Source organism: Epinephelus fuscoguttatus, linkage group LG13 (assembly GCF_011397635.1).
Source record: "Epinephelus fuscoguttatus linkage group LG13, E.fuscoguttatus.final_Chr_v1".
In the NCBI taxonomy this organism is placed as follows: domain Eukaryota; kingdom Metazoa; phylum Chordata; class Actinopteri; order Perciformes; family Serranidae; genus Epinephelus; species Epinephelus fuscoguttatus.
In genome coordinates, this window is record NC_064764.1 from 20,031,980 (window position 1) to 20,059,008 (window position 27,029).

Here is a 27,029-nt window from a genome sequence, read left to right on the forward strand (position 1 = left end):
AAAATGCAGTACAATCTGTACTTTCTGTGACAGCACTCGAGCCAACAAATAACTTGAGTTAGGGATGAGCAGGGAGATCTGGGCACTGGCTAGATGAAGGGAAGTTTAACATAGTTTATTTACACATACTGCCCACTGTTAACTTCGTTATCACACAAAACTGTATGAAACAAAAATGCTCCAAACTATCAAGGCAAGATTATTCTAATGATTAAAGTAATTTTTAAACTGTTTATTGAGTCAGTTAGATTTTATTGGGCCTAATAACATTATCTAATGTGAAAAGACATCACTAATTACGGCCGCCGTTTCACTGCAGAATCCATCAGATCTCTCAAGTGTGTACATTATCCCCGACATTTGAATGGGAGTGGGGTTTTGTTTACTGTCACTCAAGATCCACTTGAGCACTTAATGAAAATCCAAGGAGCAATTTGTGTGAAACATGAACACATTCGTCTCGGGCTGCTGATATGCACCGGCATTCGCCTCTCGTGGAGACATTATCCAAGTGATTCATGTTTAAATATTCCAACTGAACACGAGTTCTCCACAGCACTTTCATTAAGTGGATGCCAAAGGCTCTGCCAGTCAGACACCATGAGAAATAGGCCACAAGAATGTCTTTTTTCACACCTACGTTCCACAGTTTTCTTGCCTATACGAAGAAAATGCCAACTCTAAGACTTTTTGCAACATGGAGATGCAAATATAAAGACCATTTTGCCTGCCTAGTGCAAAAGAAGACCTATATTTCTGAGAGGAAGTGAACATTCAGCTGATTGCAACATTTTTTTTCTGTCTATTATGGCTCCATCCTTCTCTCAGTATAAATATTACAGCAGTTTTATTACAGAACACAGCTTAGCTGTGCAAAATTTCTCCAGTTGTGTGGTGAAAATTATCCAGAGCTATGCAGAATTGCCAGTCATTGCCTCTGAACGGCAATAACATTTTGTCTTGAAGGCAACCTCCTGGCCTAGTTGTGTCAGTCAGTGCTGTCGCTTTGAATAGACAGGACTGAGCTAGCTGTGTTGTCTGCTCCAATGACTTCTTTCACCCTCCGTCACCTCCCAGTGCCCCTCCTCCTGCCCCGGCCATCCACCTCTTCCACTCCTGTAATGCAGCTCATTCTTTATTCAACATCATTCATGCCGTCCCAACTTTGCCACATTCTCAGTCTTTGGCTTTGACAGACAGCCCATCAAACTGAGGACGTGCTGGCGTAGCTGTCAGCACCGGTTTTACTTTTTCTACTCTCTTTAGAGATATTTGTCAGTGAATCTCGTGTGACAGTGTTTCTGCACTGATGGCAGGATTGAATAGCAGCAGGATACTATCAGATTCTCTTCTCAGACACTTTTGATACAATATAATGAGCTGCAGGCACAGAGCACCACTGAGACTACAGTATGTAGACAGGGTTTATTTTAGATTTAGGTATAAGAATACAAGTGGTTATTTTCAGGTATTACATTAGTCACAGTTAAGTTTAGCTACTACTAATGATTTTTTTTAGTTTTGTAGAATAAATGAATCATTCAGTCTTTAAAGTAGAAATTTAAGACATCCATATTCAATTAAAAATATCTGACACTTGAGAAGCTCTAAACAGCAAATGTGTGAGATTCTATGTATTATAGGATTGATATATGACCAAAAATGTTATTGATTATATCTGTTTCTTTTTCTGAACAACAACTAAATGTGAATCAGGGTTTTATTTCTAAGTGGTGAACTCTAAACAGTGGTTCCAAACCTGAGGGTGGGGACCCTCACAAGGGGACCTTACGTGAATCTAATAGCTCGTTAAATGATTACAGATGAGTAAATAATTTGAGCTTCAGACCGTCTTAGGAAAGACTGTTTCACTGAAATTGCATTGCTAGGCAGCAGCTTTGGTCCGTGGTTACTTCCTCTTAGTTGATGGTGTTCACATACACTGCAAAACATTACAACAGGAAATACAAAGGGACCCATTTAGACTGTTCATCTTGTCAAGTTTGATACGGTCTATAGGATCACACCGGCCGCTATACAGTGATCCGCAACTTAAAAGAAATGTGGGCCAGGTGTGTTAAGTGGGGGAGCCATTGGCCCCCTCCTTACTTCCAGCTCGATCTTGGCCTTCAGTTTGCTCTCAACTACACACATGTAAAGCATTTTGTGCATATTGTGTCTGCTCGATCTGTGTGATGATACCGAGGTGACAAAATCTGTCCACAGACAGACAAGTTTACATACATATGAACACTTGGGGAAGTACTCAAAACTGCTTCTTTGGTAGTTCCTGCCACAATAGATGCAGGGCCACTTTCGCCATGATCACACACACACACACACACACACACACACACACACACACACACACACACACACAGACTCACAAGGTGAAAACAATACCAGTTTTTTTATTGTGTCACGGCTGGTTAAAAAAACCTTTTGCTTCACAATAATCAACCAATAATCACTTTCTGTTTTGTGAATTGAGCTCAGTGAGACTGTTTAACTAATTACTTGCCGTTCAGTTTTACTTCACTGACCTCATTTTGTCTTCCTGTTGCTCCATCAGCTGTAAGACCAAGCTGTATCCAGATGACCTGCCAAACACCAGCATAGTCATCGTGTTTCATAACGAGGCGTGGAGCACACTGCTGCGGACAGTTCACAGTGTCATCAACCGCTCTCCCAGACACTTGCTAGTGGAGATTGTGCTAGTCGATGATGCCAGCGAGCGAGGTTGGTAGTCTTCATCCCAACTGGTATCTGATAGAGTATCTGACAGAATCACGGGTTTAACTCTGAAGGCAAGGATACAGGACCTACGTTTTGAATTTGAGTAGGCTGATGATTACTGTGAACAATAAGAGTAAGGCTCTAATCAATAAACTTAGAATGTAAGAAATAGTGAATACAGTGTAGCTTTTTATCACTGTCACATGGATCTGATAATAAATACAGCAACTAAACTAAAATGTAGAGCTGCAAATAACGCTTGTTTTTGTTTTGGATTAATCAGCCGATCAGCTGACAAATTTGTTTCAAATCTCAAATACCTCCAGAAAAAAATGGGATTGATTTACTGATTGATTGGGGACTGCCTTTAACAACAACAAATCTATATCAAAACATGCATTTACAAACTCCCACACAACTCGTGCAGTAAAAACCAAGTCTCAGTTGTATGCTCAGTGCTTCCCAGGCACATGCATTTTCGCTTAATCTTTACTATTCAGAGCTGAACTGAAAGTGAAACTTATCTATGCTCTGCTCAAGCCAAAATCCAACAACAAGTCTGCATGTGGTTGGGAAGTACTGGGCATACGACTTGGATTATACTCCGCCACCAACCTCCAAGGCTGAAACATGAGGCAATGCAGCACCAAAAGCTGCAGTTACTTGAATGGCCATTTGAGGCTGGCTCCAGAAGTCAGACAACCCCCATAGACCCCTATGGTGAACGCCCAACTTTACAGCAGAAATAAACATGTTTCCAGCCTGGTACAACAAATGGAATTGGTCTCTTAACTTTAAGAACAACTATAAAGGGGTGACTGTATAACTCATCCTTATACATATTATTAAGGCATAAAGTTATCCATAAATTAAGATCAGGCTTTCTGCCGATAGTGTCCTTGGCTTCTCAGTCAGATCCACCCTTGGCTTCTCCACAGCGCCAGCCTTTTGCCCCAGTACAGTCAATTCTGGCTCCAAAAAAAAACCAAGATGCCGACAGCCAAAATGATCTTGAGGCTTTAAAATCGAAGCCCACAAACATGACATTATAGTAGCTACGGCCATTATTTTATTCAGTCTATGATTACACTGCATGAGTTGGGTAAGAGTTTGTGAATAGATGTTCAATATAGTTTTGTTATTGTCAAACATGTCATCCAATCACTCAATAAATCAGTATGATCTGCGTTTTCCTAACTCAAGGTCGCACAGCATGCACTCTGCAGGTGCACCTTTGCTGAAATATCTGTTGTTTTGTCTCAGACTTTCTAAAGAAGAAGCTGGAGAACTATGTGCGGACTCTGGAGGTGCCAGTGAGGATCCTGAGGATGGAGCAGCGTTCAGGTCTAATCAGAGCCAGGTTGAGGGGAGCAGCCGCCACCAAAGGTCAAGTCATCACTTTCTTGGACGCTCACTGCGAGTGTACTGTTGGCTGGCTGGAGCCCCTGCTGGCGCGCATCAAAGAGGACAGGTGGGAGCCCAAATGAACCACTCTTGATGTTTCAGGTTTAATGATGACATTCAAGATGCTGATATGAAATAACAACGAGGTTCTACGTCTTAGAAGCAGTTGCTTCGGTGCTGATGGGCTTTTCATTGTCAGTCACTTTAATCTTTTGCCTGAAACATGCTTTAGTAACACTGGCATTATCACATTTCACTTCAGTTGCATCATCGTGTGCTTGAGCCAAAGCTCTATCTGAATATTGATGGGACAGCAAACTATCAGTTATGAATACACAGTTTGAGCCTGACGCTGCTGATAGGAGAAGATAATCATTTTGCATCGTTTGCTTCTGCAAAAGCAAGCAGGGAAAGCTAGCTCCAATTACTGTAGCTTTGTTTTTGTGTTAACTCTGGAGGTAGTAGACACTGGTAAAGTCAGGATTAAAGTGGACAAAGACACATTTAGAGACAAATATGATGTGTTAATTTATAGTGACAAAGCATTGACTTGATTTATGTAACATATGACAACATTAAGGTATTATTTCAGGATTTTTCTTCCTGCCTTTTAAAAAAAACAGGGTGTATCTGTGGTGTGTGTGAGAGTGACATGAATGGATGGATAGATTGATAATGATTCTCCTGCGATCCATCTCATATCTGAGGTCAGACACATTCATTTTCCCTCAGGGAAGAAATCAGTATCATATGACTCAGAATATTATATTATGGAGCCATTACACTTTTACTGAATGCTGCTGCAGATGTATTGATGTCTACAAGTATGAGCGCAGACTGATGAGATGGTGCAGAGTATATGGTGCGTTAACTGCAAGATCACATGATTGATGATACAGGTTGTTTTCGTAGCTCCAAAGAAGGACTGAGGCAGTTAGATTTTGTCCGATTCTTAAATACACTGGCAAATGTATTCAAAATGCAGTTGACTGTTTCACTGTTGTGTGAATTTCATCAAAAAAAAAATCCAGTAACTAGTTTTGCTAGGTTGTAATTACAAAGCTCATGATATTGTTATATTATCTTACAGTTACACTTGAAATTCAATAACAATAATATCAAAATTTTGATGTCAAAGTGAGTAAAAGTGCTCATTAGACATAACACACTATGATAAAGGACACTTTACAATTTACTTTGATATACATTGATCAGCTAAAACATTACAACCATTGCGGGTGAAGTGAATAACTTGGATAATCATTTTGTTACGATGCAGTGTTCTGCTGGCAGATCTTGGGTCCTGGCATTCAGGTGGATGCGATCCACCCACCCAAACACCATTGCAGACCAAGTACACCCCCTCATGACAACAGCACTCCCTGATGGCAGTGCCCCCTCTCCAGCAGAACAATACACCATGCCACTCCGTAAAAACTGCTCAGGAATAGCCTGAGGAACGTGACAAAAGGCTCAAGGCATCAACCTGGCCTCCAAATTCCCCAGATCCCAAACTAATCAAGCATCTGTGAGACGTGCTGGTTCCCCACCTCACAACCCACAGGGCTCAAAGGTGCTGATGTCAACACCCTGGTGCCAGACACCACAGGCAACCCCCCAGAGGTCCTGTGCCTCAACATGTTAGAGCCAAGCCAGATCCAATGGGGCCCAACTGTGGATTGGAACTACCTCTAGGGTACCACCACATCCCATGGATGCTTGATCAGATTGGGATCTGGGGATTTTGGAGGCCACTTTGATGCCTTGAGCTGTTTGTCACATTCCTTGGGCCATTTCTGAGCAGTTTTGCAGTGTAGCATGGTGCATTGTCCTGCTGTAGGGCCACTGCCATCGGGGAGTGCCATTGCTATGATGTACTTGGTCTGCAATGTGTTTGAGTGGAGCGTGTCAAGTGGCATCCACATGAATGCCAGGACCAAAACTTTCCACTGGATTGAAATGAGATGGTCAATTTTATTTACTTCACCGGCCTGAGGTTTTAATGTTATGGGTGTTTGGTGTATTTGCAGGCTGGTCCTTTATGGTTAAGATACCCCAATTGGCCAATTAACTGATTAGTCCAGTGTGCAGGATCTAGTGGCATCTAGCAGTGAGGTAGCAATACTAAAACTTCTCCCATGTGCCAAGCGAGTAGGAATACTACAGCAGCCGACATGAAAACCTGAATGGCCCTCTCTAGAGCCAGCGATGATTTTGTCCATTCTGGGCTACTGTAGTCTGTGTAACATGGCTGGCTTCGTGAAGGAAGACCCACTCGGTATGTAGATATAAAGGGTTCATTCTGAGGTAACAAAAACACAACAACTTTTAATTCTAAATTATCATAAACTAATTAAAGCATTGTTGTGATTATTATGTACCAGCTCTGCCAATAGATGTGTCTAAATCCTACACGAGGGACCTTTAATCAGCAAAAGTTTTGCTAATGGATTAATTAAGCAACCAAAAACAGACAAAACAAGACATCTGAAGATGCCGCCCCTCACTTAATGGCTGCTATTTTCCACTCCTTGTTGACTCTTCATCGCAGCTTTCACTTCAAGAACTCATCAACAAGTGAACATCCAGCTGATTGAAACTTTTCTGTCCATTATGATGAATAAAATATCCACAGATGACTCAGTAATAAAAATAATCATTAACTGCAGGCCTGGTGTGTTCAGCACTTGGCTCCTCTAACCTTTAAAAGACCAGCCATTATCTAATTTGCTCTCATTCAGAGTGTGTATGCTCCTTTATGTGGGTTGTGATGTAGAAACCACAATAAAAATAAAACCTCCACACCTTTCATCATATGCATTATCTGTTGTTTATCTTTATCAGGGCAGCATTTACTATAGACCGTTTCAAACTTAACAACATCAACACTCTTGGAATGTTTGTTAAGGCAGTGGCTGACAAGGAAACTATATTCTACAGTTTCCTTGGTAGCTGTCAGGAAGTAAACAGAGACCAAAGCTGTTGCCCTGGCAACTGAATAGGAATAATTAAACTCAGCATTGAATCTTACACTTTTTTTTTAATTTTGTGTCTCTCAGGACAGCAGTGGTGTGCCCCATCATCGATGTCATCAGTGACGAGACGTTTGAGTACATGGCAGGCTCAGATATGACCTACGGTGGATTCAACTGGAAGCTGAATTTCCGCTGGTACCCTGTTCCCCAGCGGGAGATGGACCGACGCAAGGGGGACAGAACACTTCCTGTCAGGTACACATAGAAAACATCCATCTTCAAAATCTAGATCGTTTCTCAAGGGAATATGTGACTGACTTTCCACTTGTGCAGTGTCTTCTGATGAGGAATTAAGATAGAGGGGGTCAACGTACACACAAAAAAGGTGAAGAGACAATTTTCCTAAGTTCAGACAGATGTTAGTTTTAGTTTCTCATCTGGGCTGAGAGTGGGTTTTCCTGTGACGGCAGCAGGCTACAGAAGACATGGATAGTTAGATTTCTTCGCACAATAAAAAGTGCCATTTTTATCCTGCAGATAGAAATAGATCTTTTCCCTGTGTATCCCACTGTGCAAGCAACTGCCGAAATAGCATCCTGATAGTTGTGATTGTGCTCTGCTGAAGTCCAAGTACGTATGAGCTCATTTATTTTAAAAATAGACAAACAGAAACTCTGCTGACAGTTGCCGTTTTTTTTTTTTTTTTTGGGTGGGGGGCTACACAGAGCACGGCACAGTTTGTCATCTGTATGCAAATCACTCCCAGCAACAAACAATATCCTTAATTAAGGGCCAACTTTAACATAGAATGAATTAAAAGATAAAAGTAATTACCCCTCTAAGGCTTTGTTTCAAATTGTCAAACAAATTGGTCTTTTATTATTTTCTGAATGTTCCCTCAGAGTTACACCAAGGTACTAATAAATATGGCACAAAGACACACACGTTTACAAAAGGATTTTTTTTCTTGTCTCGCAGGACTCCCACCATGGCAGGAGGATTATTCTCCATAGACAAAGCATACTTTGAAGAAATAGGAAGCTACGATCCAGGGATGGATATCTGGGGCGGAGAGAACCTGGAAATGTCTTTTCGGGTGAGTGACAGTCTGGGGAGGAAGGTGTCTCGATTTTATCATGTCATCATGTTGGTTGATGTCAACGGGTACACGCCAGCATCCTTAATCCACATTTCCCTCACCTGCATCTCCTCGTGGAATCATAGCCAATTTCACTTAAAATCACAAATATGTATTTTTCTTCTCACTTGTAGTGCTGTTTATCAGTCTAGATTGTTTTGATGTGGGTTGTCGAGTGTTGGAGATATCAGCCGTAGAGATGTCTGCCTTCTCTCTGATATAATGGAACTAGATGGTACTGGGCTTGTGATGCTCAAAACACCAAAAAATACATTAGAAAAACTCGACAGCAATATCTCTTTCCAGAAATCATGACCCAGTTACTCAAGATAATCTACAGACTTACTTGTTGTGAGCAGTTTCATGGAGGAACTATTTTCCGCACATCTACTGCTAGCTCACCTAGCACTACTGAGCTAGCTGACGTTACAGCTCAGCCAGTAAGGACGCCATTGATGTTTACATTTGGTGTTGTCACGAGCATGGGCCTCTTGTCCATGAGTAGATGCACGCCTCCTTCTGTCCAGTGATACATTTGGTGGGTGTAGTTTGGTAGAAAGAAAGTAGTTCCTACATGAAACTGCTCACAAAAAGGTCTGTGGATTATCTTGAGTAACAGGGTCATGATTTCTGGAAAGAGACATTGCTGTTGAGTTTTTCAAATGTACTTTTTGGGGGCTTTGAGCACCACAAGCTGAGTGCCATCTAGTTCAATTATATTCAAGAGAAGGCAGACATCTCTACGGCTGATGTCTCCAACACTCTGCAACTCACACCAAAATAATCTAGACTGATAAATAGAACTACAGATAAGAGGAAAAATATGTATTTTAGAGTTTAGGGTTAGCTGTCTCTTTAAGATTAAAGGGAGAGATTTAATGAAGGAGGAATCATAGAAATACATATTTAGTAAAATGACATGATCTTACCTCTCAAAATAAAATAAATAGTAATCCACATACTGATTACAATGTCTCTTAATCTTTAAAAAGATGTTAATAGCTCACACCAAATTGCACTGTGATTGATCTGCAGCTTCATGCGTGACTGAATGGAAATGATGCAGATAGACGGTTTAAAGTGTTTTAAAGACAACAGGCAGCAGTTACAAGGCGAAACATTAGAGTCCAGACTAAAGCCCCTCTCATGCTCTCCAGGTCTAATAAAACACAGGATGAAAGAGAAATGAGAGATTATAAAAAGAAACCTTGATGACATGAAACACAACAAGAGCATGAAATGTTGTTAAATACTTTCTTTCTTCCATGCCACACGCGATATAAGGCTACACTGTGTGTGTCTGCAGATCTGGCAGTGCGGTGGCTCATTGGAGATCGTAACATGTTCGCACGTGGGCCATGTTTTCCGGAAGGCCACCCCATACAGTTTCCCCGGTGGAACGGGCCAAGTCATCAACAAGAACAACAGGCGCCTGGCAGAAGTCTGGATGGATGATTTCAAGGACTTCTTCTATATCATATCACCAGGTACAGAGCTGTCTGACTGTGTCTCTCTGCCACTGGAACAGCAGCGTCACATACAGGCGACTGTTCTGACATGGCATGAACTCTGCATGTTTTAAAAGTTTGAGGCAGTATTTAGTTCAATCAGGAATTACATAGATGTTTTATGCATTGTGCACTGCCGCTCAAAAGCAGATATGAACAATCCTCATTACCAGGCCTCTCTTTGCAACTTGCGTGCTCGCTGATATTACATTTAACAAATTGGTGTGAAAAGGAAAGACGTGTCTGCTCGCTTTTATTCTTTCTTTCTCTTGCATGGTACTTTTATCTTGCTCATTTAAGAATTTATATTTCTCCTTTTGCTCCGGCTCACATTGGTATTGAACGCTGCTTTTGTCGTCTCCAAACTGGGATTAATTAATTCCTTTACTTTCTGACACATTTTCTCAGTTCTGCTCTGAACTTGAGTTCAGAAATTTGACAAAGATGGTCTCGTCTCAACACAGACTTGTCTCAGACAGAGCGCAAACACACACCGGACAAACCGGAACAATAGGACAATCTAGATTGAGAGATGAGTACCCCTCCATCTGTCGACTTAGTAATGTGATTACCCTTTAGCAGAGAGCAGTGCCCCGGAAATCTCTGGTTAAGTGTTTTAGATGCCAGCCAACCTATGAGGGATCATCCGTAATCTGACGATCTCATGGCTCAAATTGTGACCTTCTCCTCCGCACAGTCAGGCAGGATTCTCCTACAGGCAGGTGTGGAGGCAGAGCTGCGGTCGTGATGGATGAGTCTTTCTGCGTATTGTGGCCCCACAATGACCGTCTGTTCCTCCAGGACATTAGCGAGAATGATCTGGGCCACGCTGCTGCCAGACCTCACTTATTGGCACAGAGGAACGCAGTATGCTGCTCAGGCTGAGTTTGGGAGTGGCATCTAGTGATCCTATTAAAAGTGCATCTCCCTCCTCGTCCTCCTCGGCACTGGTGATTTCAAGATCAAAGGGGCTATTCATCATCTGCAACATGTGATGTGCAGACCCTACAGAGGGAGAAAGAGGGAGAGAGAAGGAGGAAATAGAGAGTGAGGGGAGGAAGAGTGGCCCTCAGCTCTTGGCTTTTATCTGCCAATTTGAAATTTCTATTCTCCAGATTAAAGTGTAGGATGTTGTTGGTGTTACAGAAGGTGCTGTTTGCATTGTCTGGCTAGTGTTGGATAAATACACAGCGCTGCAGCTCTTACATATTGGCTGGTTTTTGAATATCGTATCCTATTTTGCCTTATTGCACTCACACTCTTTGATGATAAATTACCAGGCTGGATCTTTCTACATGCAAGCTACAGTATGAGTCCTCAAGAGGCACTCTGGGGAGAAACCATCTGCCTAATGTGTTTGTAAGTGTCTGTGCCCAGTTGCTGTCTAATCCTTCCTTCGTCTTCAGTGGCATCAAGGCTGATACATCGTGCAGTCTCCGTTTTGGCTAAAATAACAAACATCATGGCACATGGCACTACACAATTGTTGCATTTGCACATTTCTGAAGGAGGTGCCTTATTTAGAAATACACTCTGTGTGTGTGTATAAATGGGATGTGACTTAGTCTCCTGACATGCCTCTGTGCAGAAATTAGATGATCTGTGTGGTAGAAAATCTTCCATGACCACCCACACAGTCCATATTTTCAGGTAGGGTTGCAAGGTGTTTCTTTTTTTTTCTTATTATAAAGGGTCCCTCTGGTGTTTAGTCTTGGTGGTGCAAGAACACACGGCTGTTCTTTGTGTTTTCAGAACAAAACAAAAACTAAACACTGACTGATAAGCCAACTGGAGTCTGGAGCATGTTCCAGGAGACGTCACCAATGACATCAATGAATTCACTGTGGCTGTGGTGGATTTAATATGTAAAACAACAAAAGCAGCTGTACACAAAACTGCAGATAAATCATTCCACGACCAGAAACCATGGATAAACACACACACTACAGCCAGTTTGGAAGCATGGACATGAATTATTATTAGTATTATTATTATCACTACTTTCACTACTACTACTACTACTTTGATTAATATTTTAATTATACATATATATATTTTTTTGATGCAAACCAAAAAAACAGTAGTGGATTTGATGGTACAACCATGATTGGAATAGAAGAAAATAACAGACAAAGAAAACAAGGTGACATACAGCATTTAACATGGTATATATAGAACAAAACAAACAACAACAACAAAAAAATGAGATAATTGTCCAAATAATTATAATAATATCTTGCAAAAGCAGTTAAATTTGGGAAAATTTGTAAAATGCACGTAAAGGTGCACGTGTTATTTGTATGATTGTGGGTGTGTGTAAGGCGAAAAACCAATTTAAAAAAAACATGATGGGGTTAATTAATCAAAAATAGCAACAATCCATATACTAGTGATAGGCAACACGGTGGTGCAGCATTGTCATCTCAAAGCAAGAGGGTTCTTGGTTCAAACCCCAGGATGGGGGAGCCTTTCTGTGTGGAGTTTGCATGTTCTCCCCATGTCAGCATGGGCTTTATCCAGGTACTCCAGCTTCCTCCCACAGTCCAAAGACATGCAGGTTAATTGGTGACTCCAAGTTGTCTGTAGGTGTCAATGTGAGCGTGAATGGTTGTCTATCTCTATGTGTCAGCCCTGTGATAGTCTGGTGACCTGTCCAGGGTGTACCCTGCCTCTCGTCCAATGTCAGCTGGGATAGGCTCCAGCCCTCTTGTGACCCCTAACAGGATAAGCGGTTACAGAAAATGAAAGAAATGAATGAATACACTAGTAATACAATTACAGTTATACATATAAATAAATAAAACAGCAACGTGATAATAGTAACGAAGGAATGAAAAACAGTAAGATAAAGCATCTGTCTGAAATGTAGATGTGTCAGCTGATAACGAGGGTCCTGGCAGGGAGGTGGGGTCAGTGATGTCACCATCAGTTCATGGACAGTTAAAAAGCAGCAGCCTAAAATGTAAGAAGAGGCAAACATGTAGTAAATTGCAACGCACAACAGGGCTGCAACTAACATTTATTTTCATTGTCGACTAATCTGTCGATTATTTCTTCGATTAGTCGACTAATCATTTTATCGAAAAATGTGTTGAAATGTTGAAAAATGTCAGCCTGTCTCTCCCAAACCCCCAAATTATGTCATCTAATGTCTTGTTTTGTACTCATGCCAAAGGGTTTTAGTTCACCGTTATGGGAGAGTGTGTAAAGCTGCCAATATTTGAACATAAGAAGCTGCAATAAGAGTATTTTGGGGTACTTTTATAGTACTTTTCTATGAAAAATGACTCAAACCGATTAGTCAAAATAGTCACCGATTATTTTGATAGTCGATTAGTCATCGATTAGTCGACTAATCGTTGCAGCCCTAATGCACAAGTTGAAGGAGCTGACTGGATCACATTTCACTGGAGTATAACTTGTATGATGTCGTAAATGAATGATAACATGAAATGATGTTTATTGATGCATATAGCTGAATCTTTGTCTTGGCGTTCTGTCTACAGGTGTGATGCGGGTGGACTACGGAGACGTCTCTTCTCGTAAAAACCTCCGCGAGGCCTTAAAGTGCAAACCGTTCTCCTGGTATCTAGAGAACATCTACCCAGACTCCCAGATACCGAGAAGATACTACTCACTTGGTGAAGTATGAGCTTTCTCCTACTCTGATCTCCCATAATTTAGCGGACTGCCTCGCTCTGCATTCAGCCAGATATGTCCTTGCGGGTTCTGGGCTGTTTTTTTTTTTTTTTAAGATAAATCAGAAAATCTCAGGATCCAGCAAAGACTGAACAAAACCAGATAAAAACAAACATCCCCAGCTGTTCGTATTCAACGTGTAGGATAAACAAACAAGGGGATGTTCGTGCAGTCAGTATTGATCCCAGTCACATGTTTACACAGTTCTGCTATGAATGCTGGGTAGCTGAGATAAGGCTTGTGTATACATTTTGCACAGTCTCATGGCACGGTTTTGTGTTGTACGCAGCAAGCAGAAATGAATTATTAAAGTCAGTAAAGTGCAAATATAAGTTAGAATCTGTCTCAGACAGGGTTGTAAATTGTTAACCAGCTTGTTTTGCAGTTTGTTATGAAAATATTTATTCCCTCTTCGACAAATCCGACAAAAAACAACAGAGGGCATTATTCATCAGATAATTGGAAGAGATGGAACATACAACGTCGTTTCTTTAGAAATTAGAAAGGGGATTGTGGGAACTGTGCAATAATTTGCAGCTAAGCCGTGAGAATTCATGCGTAATTGTTTTCAAGATAATGGAAGTTTAAGTTCCTTTTATGAGTTCACACAGAAAACTTTTTTAAGTGACCTGAATTTGCCTCTCGCTGCCCGCAGCCCCATGTCGACAGCAGTGCAGCATGGGGTAAAGTCAGCACTGACATGCAGTGTGCGGTCTGTACGATAGACGGGAGCCATTTAGAAGTAATGTCAGCTGAGGAACTTGTGGTGAATTGAGCTTGTAATCCTCCAACATTTATACAGCGTGAGGATGAGAGGATTTCTTCATCGGTGCTGCTCTGCTGTACTGCAGCACAAGCTGGTTCTCTCTCTCTCCGTCTCTCTTTAGCCACTGCAGCACCTCAGCTCCCATCTTCCTCTAAACCAGAATCTCTCCCCACTGATTCTCCTCCTCCATAACACACAGTCAGCCTTTCTTTAACAGCTGGAACCATTAGGTTTTATATCACTTAATTATGAACGCCATTCTGTTTCTGCATGATAGGCGTAATAAGTCGCTTAGGCAACATATAGAGCCAGCTCAGCTTTAGCTCTCTGAATGTATGAGTTCATTAGAAAGCTGAGTTGACTGTAAAGTCAGTGATAGCAGGGGATACTCAGGCTGTGCGGTCACATCACTTATCCAGTTCAGCTTTGAAAGTCGAGATAATGAGCGGATTAATATAACTGGCTGACATAATATCTGTTATATGGAGAATGTCTAGGGCTTCAACTAACGATCATTTTCATTATTGATTAATCTAAAAATATTTGTGAAAAATGGCTGCTGTAATTTCTCAGAGCCTAAGCAGCAGCTTCACACAGTCCAAAACCCACAAAATATTCAGTTTACAATGATATATGACAAACAAAAGTCTCAAATCAGCAAATTTTAAGCACAGGGTAAGAAGGAACGATACTGCAGGTCCTTCGCTCAGACAGCAGTCAGACTTTAAGAGCATAACACAAAGTAACACTGTAATGTCTCTGTCTCCATCACTTACAACCTTTATTTATTTAACAGGGACAGTGCACAGATATTTAGATGCACCAGGGTTAGCTATAAACCAATTTTCATCTGAAGTCCCTGGGCAGCAAACCGAGAATAATTTCTCTTCTAAAAGACACTATTATATAAAAAACACAATTTCAAAATCGAACATATTCACGACACAACGGCTTCAGCAACAACAACAACAACAGTACAACTACAACATCATGAGAGAACAAGACATGACAGCTACTATGCACTGTTTAACTTAGGTTACATATACTGTATATTCATGTGTTTATATGTATTTAATTTGTGCAGCTTCACTACTTAATAATATTTACTTCCTACTACGCAACAATAGTTTTTATATTTCAGTGCTGCACACCATGTGTGCATTACAATTATCTATCATGGACATACAGTGACTGTATAAGCAAAAGGCGTTAATGTTATTTTAGTTTTTATTCTTATTTTATTCTTGTCCTGTTTTTATCTTGTTAAATTTAATTCATCACTTTTATCTTTTGCTTTTGTCTCTTGATCTGCTGTAACGAGCAAATTTCCCCAGTGTGGGATTAATAAAGTTTATCTTATCTTATTTTATCTTTTTCTTATCTTAGCTAATAAAATGACTAAAACAATTACTTGCTTATCAATACTTATTAATATTCTGTACATTGACTGTTTATTCAGGTAATTGCTGCAGCTCCAATGATTTCAGCCTATTATTTAGTCCACTGTCTGACTCAGTATAACACACTGGACTTTTGGAAATAAATCTCCTGACAGATTTGGGCTAAAATTGGCTGTGGTGACTGTGTGCCACTTAGATTGTGTGTAAAGAAAGGTTCCACAACAATGAGCCTGTCATTTATTGTATAATATAATTTTGTTTGGCTGTATATTATATATAACAAAGAAAGTGAAAGCTGGAATCAGAAAATATTCACATGAAAAATACCAACTAATATTAATTGATTTTCAAAATAGTTGCAAATCATTTTATACCAGCTGGTCCAGGAACAGATTGTTTCAGCTTTATATGAAACAAACAAACACACAAACAAAAATTCTGTAAAGTCTGAGTGTAGCAATTAAAGATCCCAGAATAGTAAAACAGTAGCAATAAAAAGTGGTCATTCATGAACAGTGACAGAAAGAAAGTAGTGTAGGGAAGAGGATTAACTTTTAATGAGAAATATTGAGCAGGACCTTATGTTTGATTAAGTCACTAATAAGTATGAAATTAGCCTTTCAGGAGACAAAAAGTTAATTTCAAATCAGAGTCAAAGTAACTTCTAACTCTCATATTTCTAATTTCCTGCCTGCAGATCAGAAATGTTGAGACCAACCAGTGTGTGGACAACATGGGAAGAAAGGAGAACGAGAAAGTCGGCTTTTTCAACTGTCACGGCATGGGCGGAAACCAGGTGAGAGATGGAAAAATACGAACACTTAAAGGTCCAGTGTGTAGGATTTAAAAGGGTTTATCAACAGAAATAGAATATAATATACATAATCATGTTTTCATTAATGTATAATCACCTGACACCACAAATTGTTGTGTTTTCATTACCTTAGTCTGAGCCCCTCTTATCTGCTCTACATAGAGAGCAGGTCCGCTTCCACAGAGTCCAATCTGTTGGGCTCTACATTTCTACAGTAGCCCAGATTGGACAAACTAAAACTCACTCTAGAAAGGGGCCTTTTACATTTTTATGTTCCCTGGAATTCACTGTAGGTTCTCTAAAATGCTTGAAAATGGAGGGGTTTGGAGACGGGTGTTTAGTTGGTTGCAGTCTTTATCCTCACCACTAGATGGTACTAAATCCCACACACTGCTCCTTTAAATGTACTTTTGTTGTTTTGTCATCTGGAGTCTGTTTTAAAACTACACACAATGTGCCATGAACATGAGCTGGAAAATTTCAGAGGTATTTTACAAGTGTTGTAAGTGGAATGTAGAATAAATCTCTTTTAAATGAACATAAACCAGTCGAGCCTTTGATGCTTCTTTATCCTGGATACATGAGCTGTGGGATTTTGTCTTTGCTCGGGAGCTTGAGTTTAATCAGGCTGGACCCAAAGTGTGTGTGAATTGCCAACTTTCAAGTCAGTCCGCACATTTTCAATACAATTCGAGTTGGGGGCTTTTGCCAAGTTTTTCTTTCTTGTTCCTAAAGGCCATTGTTGATCTGGCTCCACGCTGTGGGTCATTGTGAAGTCGCTGGCATTTTACATTCAGTCTGAGCCAAGAATTTGATTGTACTTTGGTCTAATCATTGTCCTCTCTGTCCTTGTAACTCTCGCTGTGGGATATTGTGTGTAGCTGCAGTACATGACATGAGGCAGAATCTCAATGTAACCCGAACTGGCAAACAGAGGAGCAGAAAGCACTATAGGAATTTCACAATCACATTGTCCAGGCCTGGAAAAAACATGTGATGAGTTAAAATTATCATGGACAAATCATGAAATTTAGTTCTATGGATAACCCTCCACATCATGTAACATAACAGCAAATTAATTTTCTGTTGCTGTCAATTAAACACTGAACAAATGGAATGGCAAAATCTTTACTGTGGGTCCTTATGGGAAAAATTAGAGAATTCTGTCCTTGAAAATGTGTGGGAACCCTATACAGAGCCTTATCTAAATCAGTTTTGGCACCATAATAACCATGACTTCTGTTTCAAAATAAACTTCAAACTTCAAAATAAAAATGCCTAAATCATTCACACACCCTCTCATCAAAGACCCTTTTCTGAACAATGTTTGCATTTCTAGAAAGCCCATTGATGATGCCTCACGTCTTGTTTTGCAGGTGTTCTCTTACACGGCGGATAAAGAAATTAGGACAGATGACCTCTGTCTGGATGTCTCCCGCCTCAACGGACCCGTCGTCATGCTCAAGTGTCACCACATGAAGGGCAATCAGATGTTCGAGTACGATGCTGAGGTAGGATTCATATTCCCCGTAGCGGCCAAATAATCCATAACCAGGCTGCTGTTGCAGGAGGCCATTCTGTGTTTCCTGATGACTGATGTTTTGAAAAATGATTTTGGGTGAAAGGCCGATTGATTGTGTTGTCATTGGGGAGGATTTGGGGAGCGTTAAGTGGGGGAAGGAGTACCAGATTGCTGCCACCAGATGGTGCTGTGTGTCAGTTTTTTAGTGGCACAGCAGTTGCTTTTCCGCCTCAGTGGTGTCTCTGCTCTCATGCTCTCTCCTTTCACTCAGTATGTTGGCAAGTGGGAATATGATTTCGAGGTAAGCTGTTCAACTCATGGCTCCTGAATATCCCCCCGTAGTTTGAGTCCTGTGCTGTGTTGTGATTTATCTCATTACTCTGTGTAAGTGTCAGTGGTTATTAGAGTAGATGTCGTATGGTTAATTATTTTTTGCAGAGGAATGAAGTTGAATCTTTAATGGATTTCGATCCTAATGTATTATTTAAAATTAGTTCTATTTTACTCATCACACAAAATTCTGCACAGCAAATCACCCAGTCTTGAGAACTGGGACAAATCATGTCCAACCAAAAAAAAACCTTAAAAAACCTTAAAATGACACTACTAATTTCATTTCTGGGGTGAAACATTATTTTCAAAGGATTTATATGTATGAAATGAATCTGATTTATAATATATTTTGATCTGCTTTTATTTTTATAACTTCCAAAGTTCCAAACACCCTTGTTCCAGACAAGAATTCACAACTTCAAACAATTAAAAAAAATGTGTAAAAGCCTTCAAGATCTCAAACTAACAGTACAACAGCAGAACGTTGACGACATGAGTGTAAAAATTGACTGCTGTAATCATCTTTGTTTTGAAATAGATTTTTTTGTTAAAGTGTTGGCCTATTAAAAACATGTCCCAGACTTATGGTAACTCTGTCAGATTTCTACAAAAACATAATTTAATCAGGCATAAAAGGGGTTGGCTGTAACCTAAGGACCACTGTCTCACTTTATGGTCTCCAAAAAGGCAGGAATGCTGCTCAAGTACTAAAGTATTAAACAATATTGCTCTTGGGTGTGTCTCAACCATAACATATCAACTCCGCAGCCCTTCTAAATCAAAACTAAACAAGAATAATGATTTAAAAATGAGCATTTTGATTATTAGCATTAAGAGGACTAGCCACTTGGCAGCTTTGGAAAATAAAATGGCTACTCACTACGACTGCTGTGAAACTAATAAATATATAACTTTTTGTCACCTCTGTAAGACATGAGCTCCGTCAGATCTCTGACATCCATTATGTATGCTGTTCAAGAATAATTTAAAACACCTGGAGGCTGGTCCACTACAGAGTTTAAGAGTCAAGACTTTGTCTTTTAAGATACATTTTCCCACCCTTATTGAAGAGTGAAAATCAAAAAAAAACCTCAAATAAGGTTTTGTCCTTATTCTCAAGACTGAGTGAAAAACAGTCAAGTCAGGTACATGCATCTAAAACAAATGCAGTCTAATACAGTCCTACGAAATAAACTTGTTCAGTATGTTCAGTTTTTGTTGAAACTGATTAGGAGAGGTGTTGATTCAACTATGTGATTATTTTGGAGCAAGGTTATTATATTAAACTAAAAGTCAACAAAAAAAGTTACACTGGATGTTAAAACAAAAACTAGTTTAGAAAATCTCTTTGGTTCAGTGTTTGTGAGTTTGGTCAAATTTGTCAGCACAAATGCATGAGGAGGCATCGGTGCATACGTTTATTGAGGCTGAATATTGACCTGACTGTGAGTCAAATGTCTGAACAAAGGGTTGTATGTGTGTTGTAAAACCTATTCTGAACTTTTTAAATCTTGCCCCTGACAAATACCTCCCATATTATAAATAAAAAAATAACAAAATACCGATCTAAAACTAATACTTAAACAAATAAAATAAAATAAAACTAAACATAAGAAAAATAAACAAATTAATAAACTGAAACAAGCACAACCACTCTGGAAACTTAACTGAATCTAAACTGAATTGAAAATAAAAATAAGGAAGGAAATGAAACTATACAAAACTATAAACTAAACTAAATAAAAACTACGATGATGCTGTTGAACCATTATTGCATTAACATAGAGATGTTTCTGCTATTTAATTAATCTACCCTAATTGAAATTAATGCGGTGGACAAAATTATTAAAACAACTGCCAATTTGAAAAACAAACCTTATCCTAATGCATTCTCATGTTGTGTGGTACGTTACAGACCTTATGGCCTGTAAGACACACTCAGGCGAGACACTATTGTATATACACAACATATGAATGTGTCAGTGAGTCACAGTTTACTCATTTGTAGAAGCACCGAAATAAAAACATAGACAATATGAATAACAAAGCAAAAATCTGGCAGAATAATATTACTTAATACTCCTGGCTATACGAGCTGTAATATTCTCATAATTTCAGTTTTCAGTCAAAAACAGAAACAGATGTTAAGGGCTCGTAAATGAAGAACAGAGAGACATTTTGAATCTCATAGGAGAACAAAAATATTCTCCTCGAGCCCTGTTGACTCAGAACTCAAAGTACATTATGGATTATACAACACAAAAAGCATCTTTTATATTAACAATTTATGCATTTTCTTTTAAACCACTGGGAGAGGGTTATAAAAGAGTGCACAGGATACAGTGTTATCTATCAGTGATTGAGATGTCCAATCGCTGGCATGTAGATATGACAAGGTGAGGGAGCCTGGAGGCCTTTCCATCAAGCAGTGAACAAACCCTGGGAGAAATCCTTTCATTACACTTTGTTCTCTGGGTGCATTCTTAATATGGAAAAGTTGAATAATTCATAAACTAAGAGGACCGGTCTCTGTTGTAAACAGCAGTGGGGTTTCACTGCTGTCAGTGGCCGAGGTTATTTTAAGCCCACAGTGTGACGGACGGGGACTGAATCCTGGGTGACTACAGTGCCATTAACATTTCATCTGCTCATCAGTTTCACTTTCACAGGGATACCTGACGCTTCCTTTTTCCTGCTATATTCATTCACAACGGTGACGTACAGCCTTAGTTCTTTTTCACCTGCTCTGCTGTTTGAGCCAGAAATAAGCTGTGTTCAATCTGCTTTGTCCAACAGCCCCACGTGAATATACTAGATACATATTGTGAAGCAAATTATTCACCTTATCTTATTCACACAGAAAATTTAAATCTGCCAAATCTATCCAGCTCTATTTTTTACTTGGTATACATCAGGATCTTTAAAGATCTTATGTCTTAAATCTATCTTAAATGCTATTTGACAGGAGAACAGACATTCTCACAACACCTGTATGCATGTAATGCCCCTGTTTTCACCCCCTCTACACATGAAGATCACGCAATGATTCTGTATTGTTTAGCCGAGGCCTTGCTAGTGAGCTTGCTCTTTATTTCTCTGTGTGGTAAACACAGAAACATCAGTGTCATTTTACCTTCCTTTTTATTTTTAACTGATATTGAAGTGTTTACTTGGAAATAGTATATTTCCAGTTTTGGTGTGTATTTCCATTGGTCTTAAAGGGAAATTTCGGTTTATTTCAACCCGTCTCCTATCGTCCTAAATTTGTACAGCATTCACAGGTAACGTTACACCACCAGTCTCCAGAGCTAAAGCCTTCCAGCAGCCATTCCTCCTCTGTCGTCCTCTTACGTTACCTGTTGCGCCTCTCTCTCTCTCTCCTCCTCCGTTTTTCAATTTCACGAAGCTCTTTGTCAGTGTATTCTGGCTCAAATAAATAAGGGCGGCCATAAAACTCTGCAAAATCAAATTCCTCCTCCACAAAGTCGAAGTCTGGCAAAAAGTCAGCCATTATTCTATAAATCTTTCATAAAATTAATCAATGAACTTTTCAGACTACTGTCCGGTTCTGCCTTGCAGCTGCTGCGGCTTGTTCTTGCGATATTTCGGCCGCGCTTTGGGAAGCCGAGGTAAACGGTAAACACACCATAAGGTAAGACAACAACTCTGAAGACCACCTAAATGTAGAATGTTAGTGTATAGGCTTTCCACATCGAGAGGCGATGGCCGCCCTTATTTATTTGAGCCAGAATACACCGACGAAGAGCTTCGTGAAATTGAAGAACGGAGGAGGAGAGAGAGAGATGCACAACAGGTAACGTTAGAGGACGACAGAGGAGGAATGGCTGCTGGAAGGCTGCGTAGCTCTGGAGATTGGTGGTGTAACGTTACCTGTGAATGCTGTACCCCAGTGCCCACAGAAGAGGAATACCTCTGTTGCAAGGAAAGGGGCCGGTTGCAGCCTTAGCTAAATGGTAAACAACAAACATGGCAGCACACCGGTAAGGTAAGACAACACGTTTACTTGTCGTTTTCTATATGTTCTCTGACATTTATCCTAACGATATGAGGCGGTCTTTGTGGAGAAAAAGCTTGAAAGGATGCCCGTTCCCTTACATTTTAACAGGTCTGACGCTACGGCTGTATCTAGGCTAACAGCTAACATGCTAACTATTATTTCTATGTCACTAGTGACTTGAAACAAATTTAGGACGATAGGAGACGGGTTGAAATAAACCGAAATTTCCCTTTAACTTTAGTTTGAAGTTGTATTTAAAGATCATAAAAAGTCCTAAATTAACCTCGTTCATACCTGTAGACACCCTGTACATGTCAAGTCTTGCATTAATGTAGTAGAGACGAATAGTTTCATTTCTGTGTTTTTCCAAATGAGGTCTGTCAGGTTGTCTCAGCCACAAAAATAACTTAGCTGCCAAAATGTAGGAGTGTGTTCTTCAGTGTTTTCTAATTTACACCAGGGCAGGTGTTCAGAAAAATAAAATAATGTACATTCCTTCACTCTGTTAGCGCTGAGTTTATTAGAGAGATAACATTTTCACACTGAGCCTCTATTAGGCATCAAATTAACAAAAAACAACAACTTTATACTACTGTCGCCTTCACGTCATATGAGATGTATGTTAGAGACAAGAAAGATTCTCATGTTAAGACTTACAAACGTTTTGTGCATTGACTATATGACACAACAGTCATTAAATTTGGGCTTAATTATGTTGAACACTGGGCTTTCTTTGTCCAGTGTGTGAGGCGGCCATATCTGTTTTGTTCTTAGTAAGAAATATCAGAGATGTCAGAGTTTACCCAGTCACAATTAAAACTTGGTAGCTGGTATTAAAGCTATTCGCAAGTCAGAAATTGTTATGCATGCATCGTTAAGCCACAGGTTGTATGAAAAAAATTTAAAAGGTAAAGCCAACATATCAAACATCTGTGCCAAATTTCACCCCAGTTACCCCCTTAGTAATTGATTTAAAAAAATCTTAAAATAAAGGCAAACAGTGTGTATCAAGATCCATACAATACAAAAATAAAAGTATCGGGTAAAGGAGAAAGATCAGACAATAATCACTAACCGGTGATAAACATTTTAAAATAGATTGTCTCATTTTAAGGATGTTTTTATCAATCATTAATGTGGTAATTGTCTGAGGATGAAATCTAGCTCAGATGATTTGATATTTGCATTACATTTGTACTTTTCATTGGGTCATATCAGTGTTTCTAAAGTGATTATCGTGTGAGCTGATGGCTGCCAAACTGCAGACCACTGTTTGAGACCAACAAGCAACAGCATCAGTTGTTTTTTAGTGAACTGTTGCTGTGTTTCCAGCAGCGTTTGTGCCACCAAACGTTTGTGCTTTAAGCCAAAAAGATATCCTCTCCAGCCCAAACCAAGTGGGGCTTTAACATAGACAGACATCAACCACAGCACTGTTGAAATGTAGTTTCAGTGTATACACTTCATAATAATGCACAGATGTAACATATCCATGATTTTTAGAAACATTTACCATGGTGATTGGGATGAGAAATTGAGTCCAGGCTTTGAACAGCGTAGATAAACAGCACACATTTTCTATGTGAATTAACTGTCATTGAAAAAAATCACCTGTTATTAAAGTGGAAACGTTGGCTGTGAAGAACAGATGGATTCATTTAACAATAATTGATGACTCTCGGACTTACCTTCACTACCATCTGTCCCTTTCACTCCTGGCTCGCCACAGAAGCACACCTTCCTCCACATCATCACCCAGTCATGTCTGACCATCAGCCGTCTGGAGGACGGCACCTACGGCCCCACGGTGGAGCACTGTAACAACAGTCCCATCCAGGCCTGGATCCTCCACAACTACACACGTCTGGAGGTCGCCAGACACCTTTACTTCAATCCCACTGATTATTTTCTCTAAGCTGTAGGGCCTGAGGTGAGCATGTTAGTACAAATTAGGCTAGGAGTAGAAGCTGGTGGTCATTTTAGCTGCTCCGTAGTGATGTCGTTTGTCATTAGCATTGTTAGAAGTAGATTAGTTTGACCTGTTGGGGCTTTAATAGGCACCTTTGTAGCTGATTGTTGTCTCTGTTCGTAGAGGAGTCTTTTTTACTTTGTAGTTTTTGTCAGTAAGGGCAGATGAATGCAGAGCTTGTCGTTATGATGTTGATCTTTCAGGTATTAGGCACAATGTGCATGCAAATTGTTTTAGGAAGCTTTAAGTAGCTTTTACCGGTGACCTTTCAGGAGGAACACATGAAGACGGGCACAGACACATCAAGCAATGACAGATGTCCCATCAAGATGGTTCTGCATGTAAGACGCTATCTGCAGGACCTTTAGCCAGGCTTCATGCTAAATTAGATCTCATTTGACATTCATTTTCCAACATAAATATTTTATTTTGATGTGAAAATCCACCGGCTGTCCCCTGGACTGCTTGCGCTGGGTGAATGATGCCGGAGATGGAGAAGGACGTGTTTATTTTTAGCTGATTATCTGCTCGCAGGGCTGATTGAAATGGGCTTACCATTGTTTACAAGTTCTTTTGAAGTGATCCTTCATTGTGAACCTGCCTTTCATGGCCCTGGCCTCTCAGGCCACTCGTCTATTGCCCTGAAGCAGCTGTGTGCACTGTGTGCCATGTACATATTGTAAAACCAATGAATTCCAATTGTGAGTGCTTTCACCACTTGGCCTGCTTATTTACATACTTTTGTAAGAAAGGTTTTTTTGGCTCAGCATTTCAGGGATGTTGTTTTTCTGCTTTTTCCCCAGTCTGTCAATTTCTCTGTGGCCTATTCTGTTCTGCTGAGTTATATGGTGTTTGCACCTCAGAGTCCCGCACTGTTGTATCTCTCAAAAAGCTAAAGAGCAATTTCACTGTAGCATGCCACAGTTTTTGTGTCCAAGCAGGGTAAATTGGGTAAGGAGCTCCCAGGGCTGCTGGTGTGTGTCAGAGTTGCGGCAGTAAAGTGACCTGCTGTTAGATGGCCTGATTTGCTGTCCACACTCAGAGGTCCTCGTGGTATAGCCAGCACCAGAGGAGAGCACATACACAAGAGCGGGCCACCATTAGAGCAAATGAGACTGTTGCCTGACTCTGCCTTGAGACAAAAGGAATCCGCTGTTTTTTGTACTTCCCACAAAAAGCAGCCCGGGCCCTCCAGATCTCCTCCCAGAGTCAGCACAAGATCGCGTCAAGCAGGAACTCTTGTGCCTTTCAGCAAGTCTACTGTGCTGCTTGGCGACAAAGAGGATACTTTTCCTCAACCGGGGCTTATGTTTAGAAACCGTCCTCATTTAATTAGCCGGTCTCAGCTGTGCACACACTCAGCGACTTGCTCCGGAGATGCTGGTTGGTTTGCTGGGAGGCTGAGATGGGAGTTTTCTCTGCCCCAAAGGAGGCATGAAATAATTATGAGCAAAGGACAAGACCTCCACATTTCTAGTATTTTCATTAAATGTGGTACAGGTTTTCTACCCTCCACCATTATGCTCCCCCTCTGTCATCTCTGCCGCTAGAGTAGGTTTGGATCTTTCAGTGAGAAGAAAAAATACAACTCTCATTATCGCCTAAGCCAGGTTCATATGATTTATTGATTCGAGCTACATGCAGTTGGGAGAAGTTCCATGTACGAATATGCCTTTAAGAGAAGTATTTAATGGTTATACTGCTTGTCATTTGCAAATTCTGCAAAATAATGAGTGAACATTTCTGATTTCCTTTACATATCATTAAACCTAGCTGCTGTTAAAAAGTAATTTATTTCAACAAAGCAGGAAAAGTAAAATGTCTCCAGTGTGGAGCTACCTATTGTTCTCTTCTTTAGTTTTTTGGCAGGTGTGTAAGGTTGAACGCCACCTGCTCTCTTTGTTCTTGTTCTGTTTGAACAAATGTGCCCTGTAGGGCGGCCGGTAATGTGTACTTCAGGAAAGATGTATGTGTGTGTGCATGTGTGTGTGCGCACCTCTTTGTATCCAGGCAGAGAATGTCAGGCCCTTGTGTTTTATAGCTAAAGATCAAACATGGCCTGAGCGTCTGTGTGTGCTCATTAGTCTGAATATCCTCTGTCAACAGTCGAAGCACAATCTTGTTTTAATGATGAATTATGCCTCAACTGCAAGATAAATCATGCCCATGCTCGTGTTTTAATGGCACATACAGACTGTGTTTATAGATGTTTACATGTTTACATTCTATCATGTGTGCTGTTCTGTTCACTTTGAAAATGACTCCCATGATAGCAGAGTTTAGACTCATTTTGTGATCATATATGTTGTCTTTTAAATCCCTCCATTTATAAACATTACAGAGCCTAATGGTGTCTCAGTAGCACTCAATGATTTATTTTTAACATAAGTTTCCCAATTTATCTCACGCCATTGTTTCCCTTCCTTACAAACCAACTTCGGCTCCTCTGCTTCTCCCCTACTTCTCTGCATGAGATCATTAGGACGAAAAAAGCAACTCAAGTGAGGAACGAAATTGCGGAAGCGTGTTACTTCTGAGGGAATGAACATAAATGGTTAATCAAGGCCATTGAGAGTTCTCTTCCAGTTGTTAGTGGGGGGTGTTATCTCTGGAGCCTTTGTGGCAGATAGCCACAGATTTCTGTGATACTTGCTCATGTGGTGCTTGAGCTCAGCTCATCACAACAGGTGTGTTTTTCCCAGTCTGGACATTTTAAAAGTGCTTGTTCTGTCCTCTGGCTTCTCTGG

At 40.2% G+C, this 27,029-nt stretch overlaps 1 protein-coding gene across 2 annotated transcripts in view; it reads left to right on the forward strand.

Annotated features, from left to right (window-relative positions):
• Positions 1-27,029, forward strand: part of galnt13 (UDP-N-acetyl-alpha-D-galactosamine:polypeptide N-acetylgalactosaminyltransferase 13) — a 59,105-nt gene that overhangs the window by 22,976 nt on the left and 9,100 nt on the right. The window contains exons 4-13 of one of the 2 annotated variants that reach the window (XM_049594693.1): positions 2,573-2,739; positions 4,000-4,207; positions 7,200-7,370; positions 8,094-8,211; positions 9,560-9,740; positions 13,268-13,407; positions 16,324-16,422; positions 17,817-17,951; positions 18,234-18,263; positions 24,043-24,228. In XM_049594693.1, coding sequence (XP_049450650.1) covers positions 2,573-2,739; positions 4,000-4,207; positions 7,200-7,370; positions 8,094-8,211; positions 9,560-9,740; positions 13,268-13,407; positions 16,324-16,422; positions 17,817-17,951; positions 18,234-18,263; positions 24,043-24,228 — 1,435 coding nt within the window. Of the gene's footprint in view, positions 1-2,572; positions 2,740-3,999; positions 4,208-7,199; positions 7,371-8,093; positions 8,212-9,559; positions 9,741-13,267; positions 13,408-16,323; positions 16,423-17,816; positions 17,952-18,233; positions 18,264-24,042; positions 24,229-27,029 lie in introns of those variants that run through there. The other variant, XM_049594692.1, reaches the window with a different exon arrangement.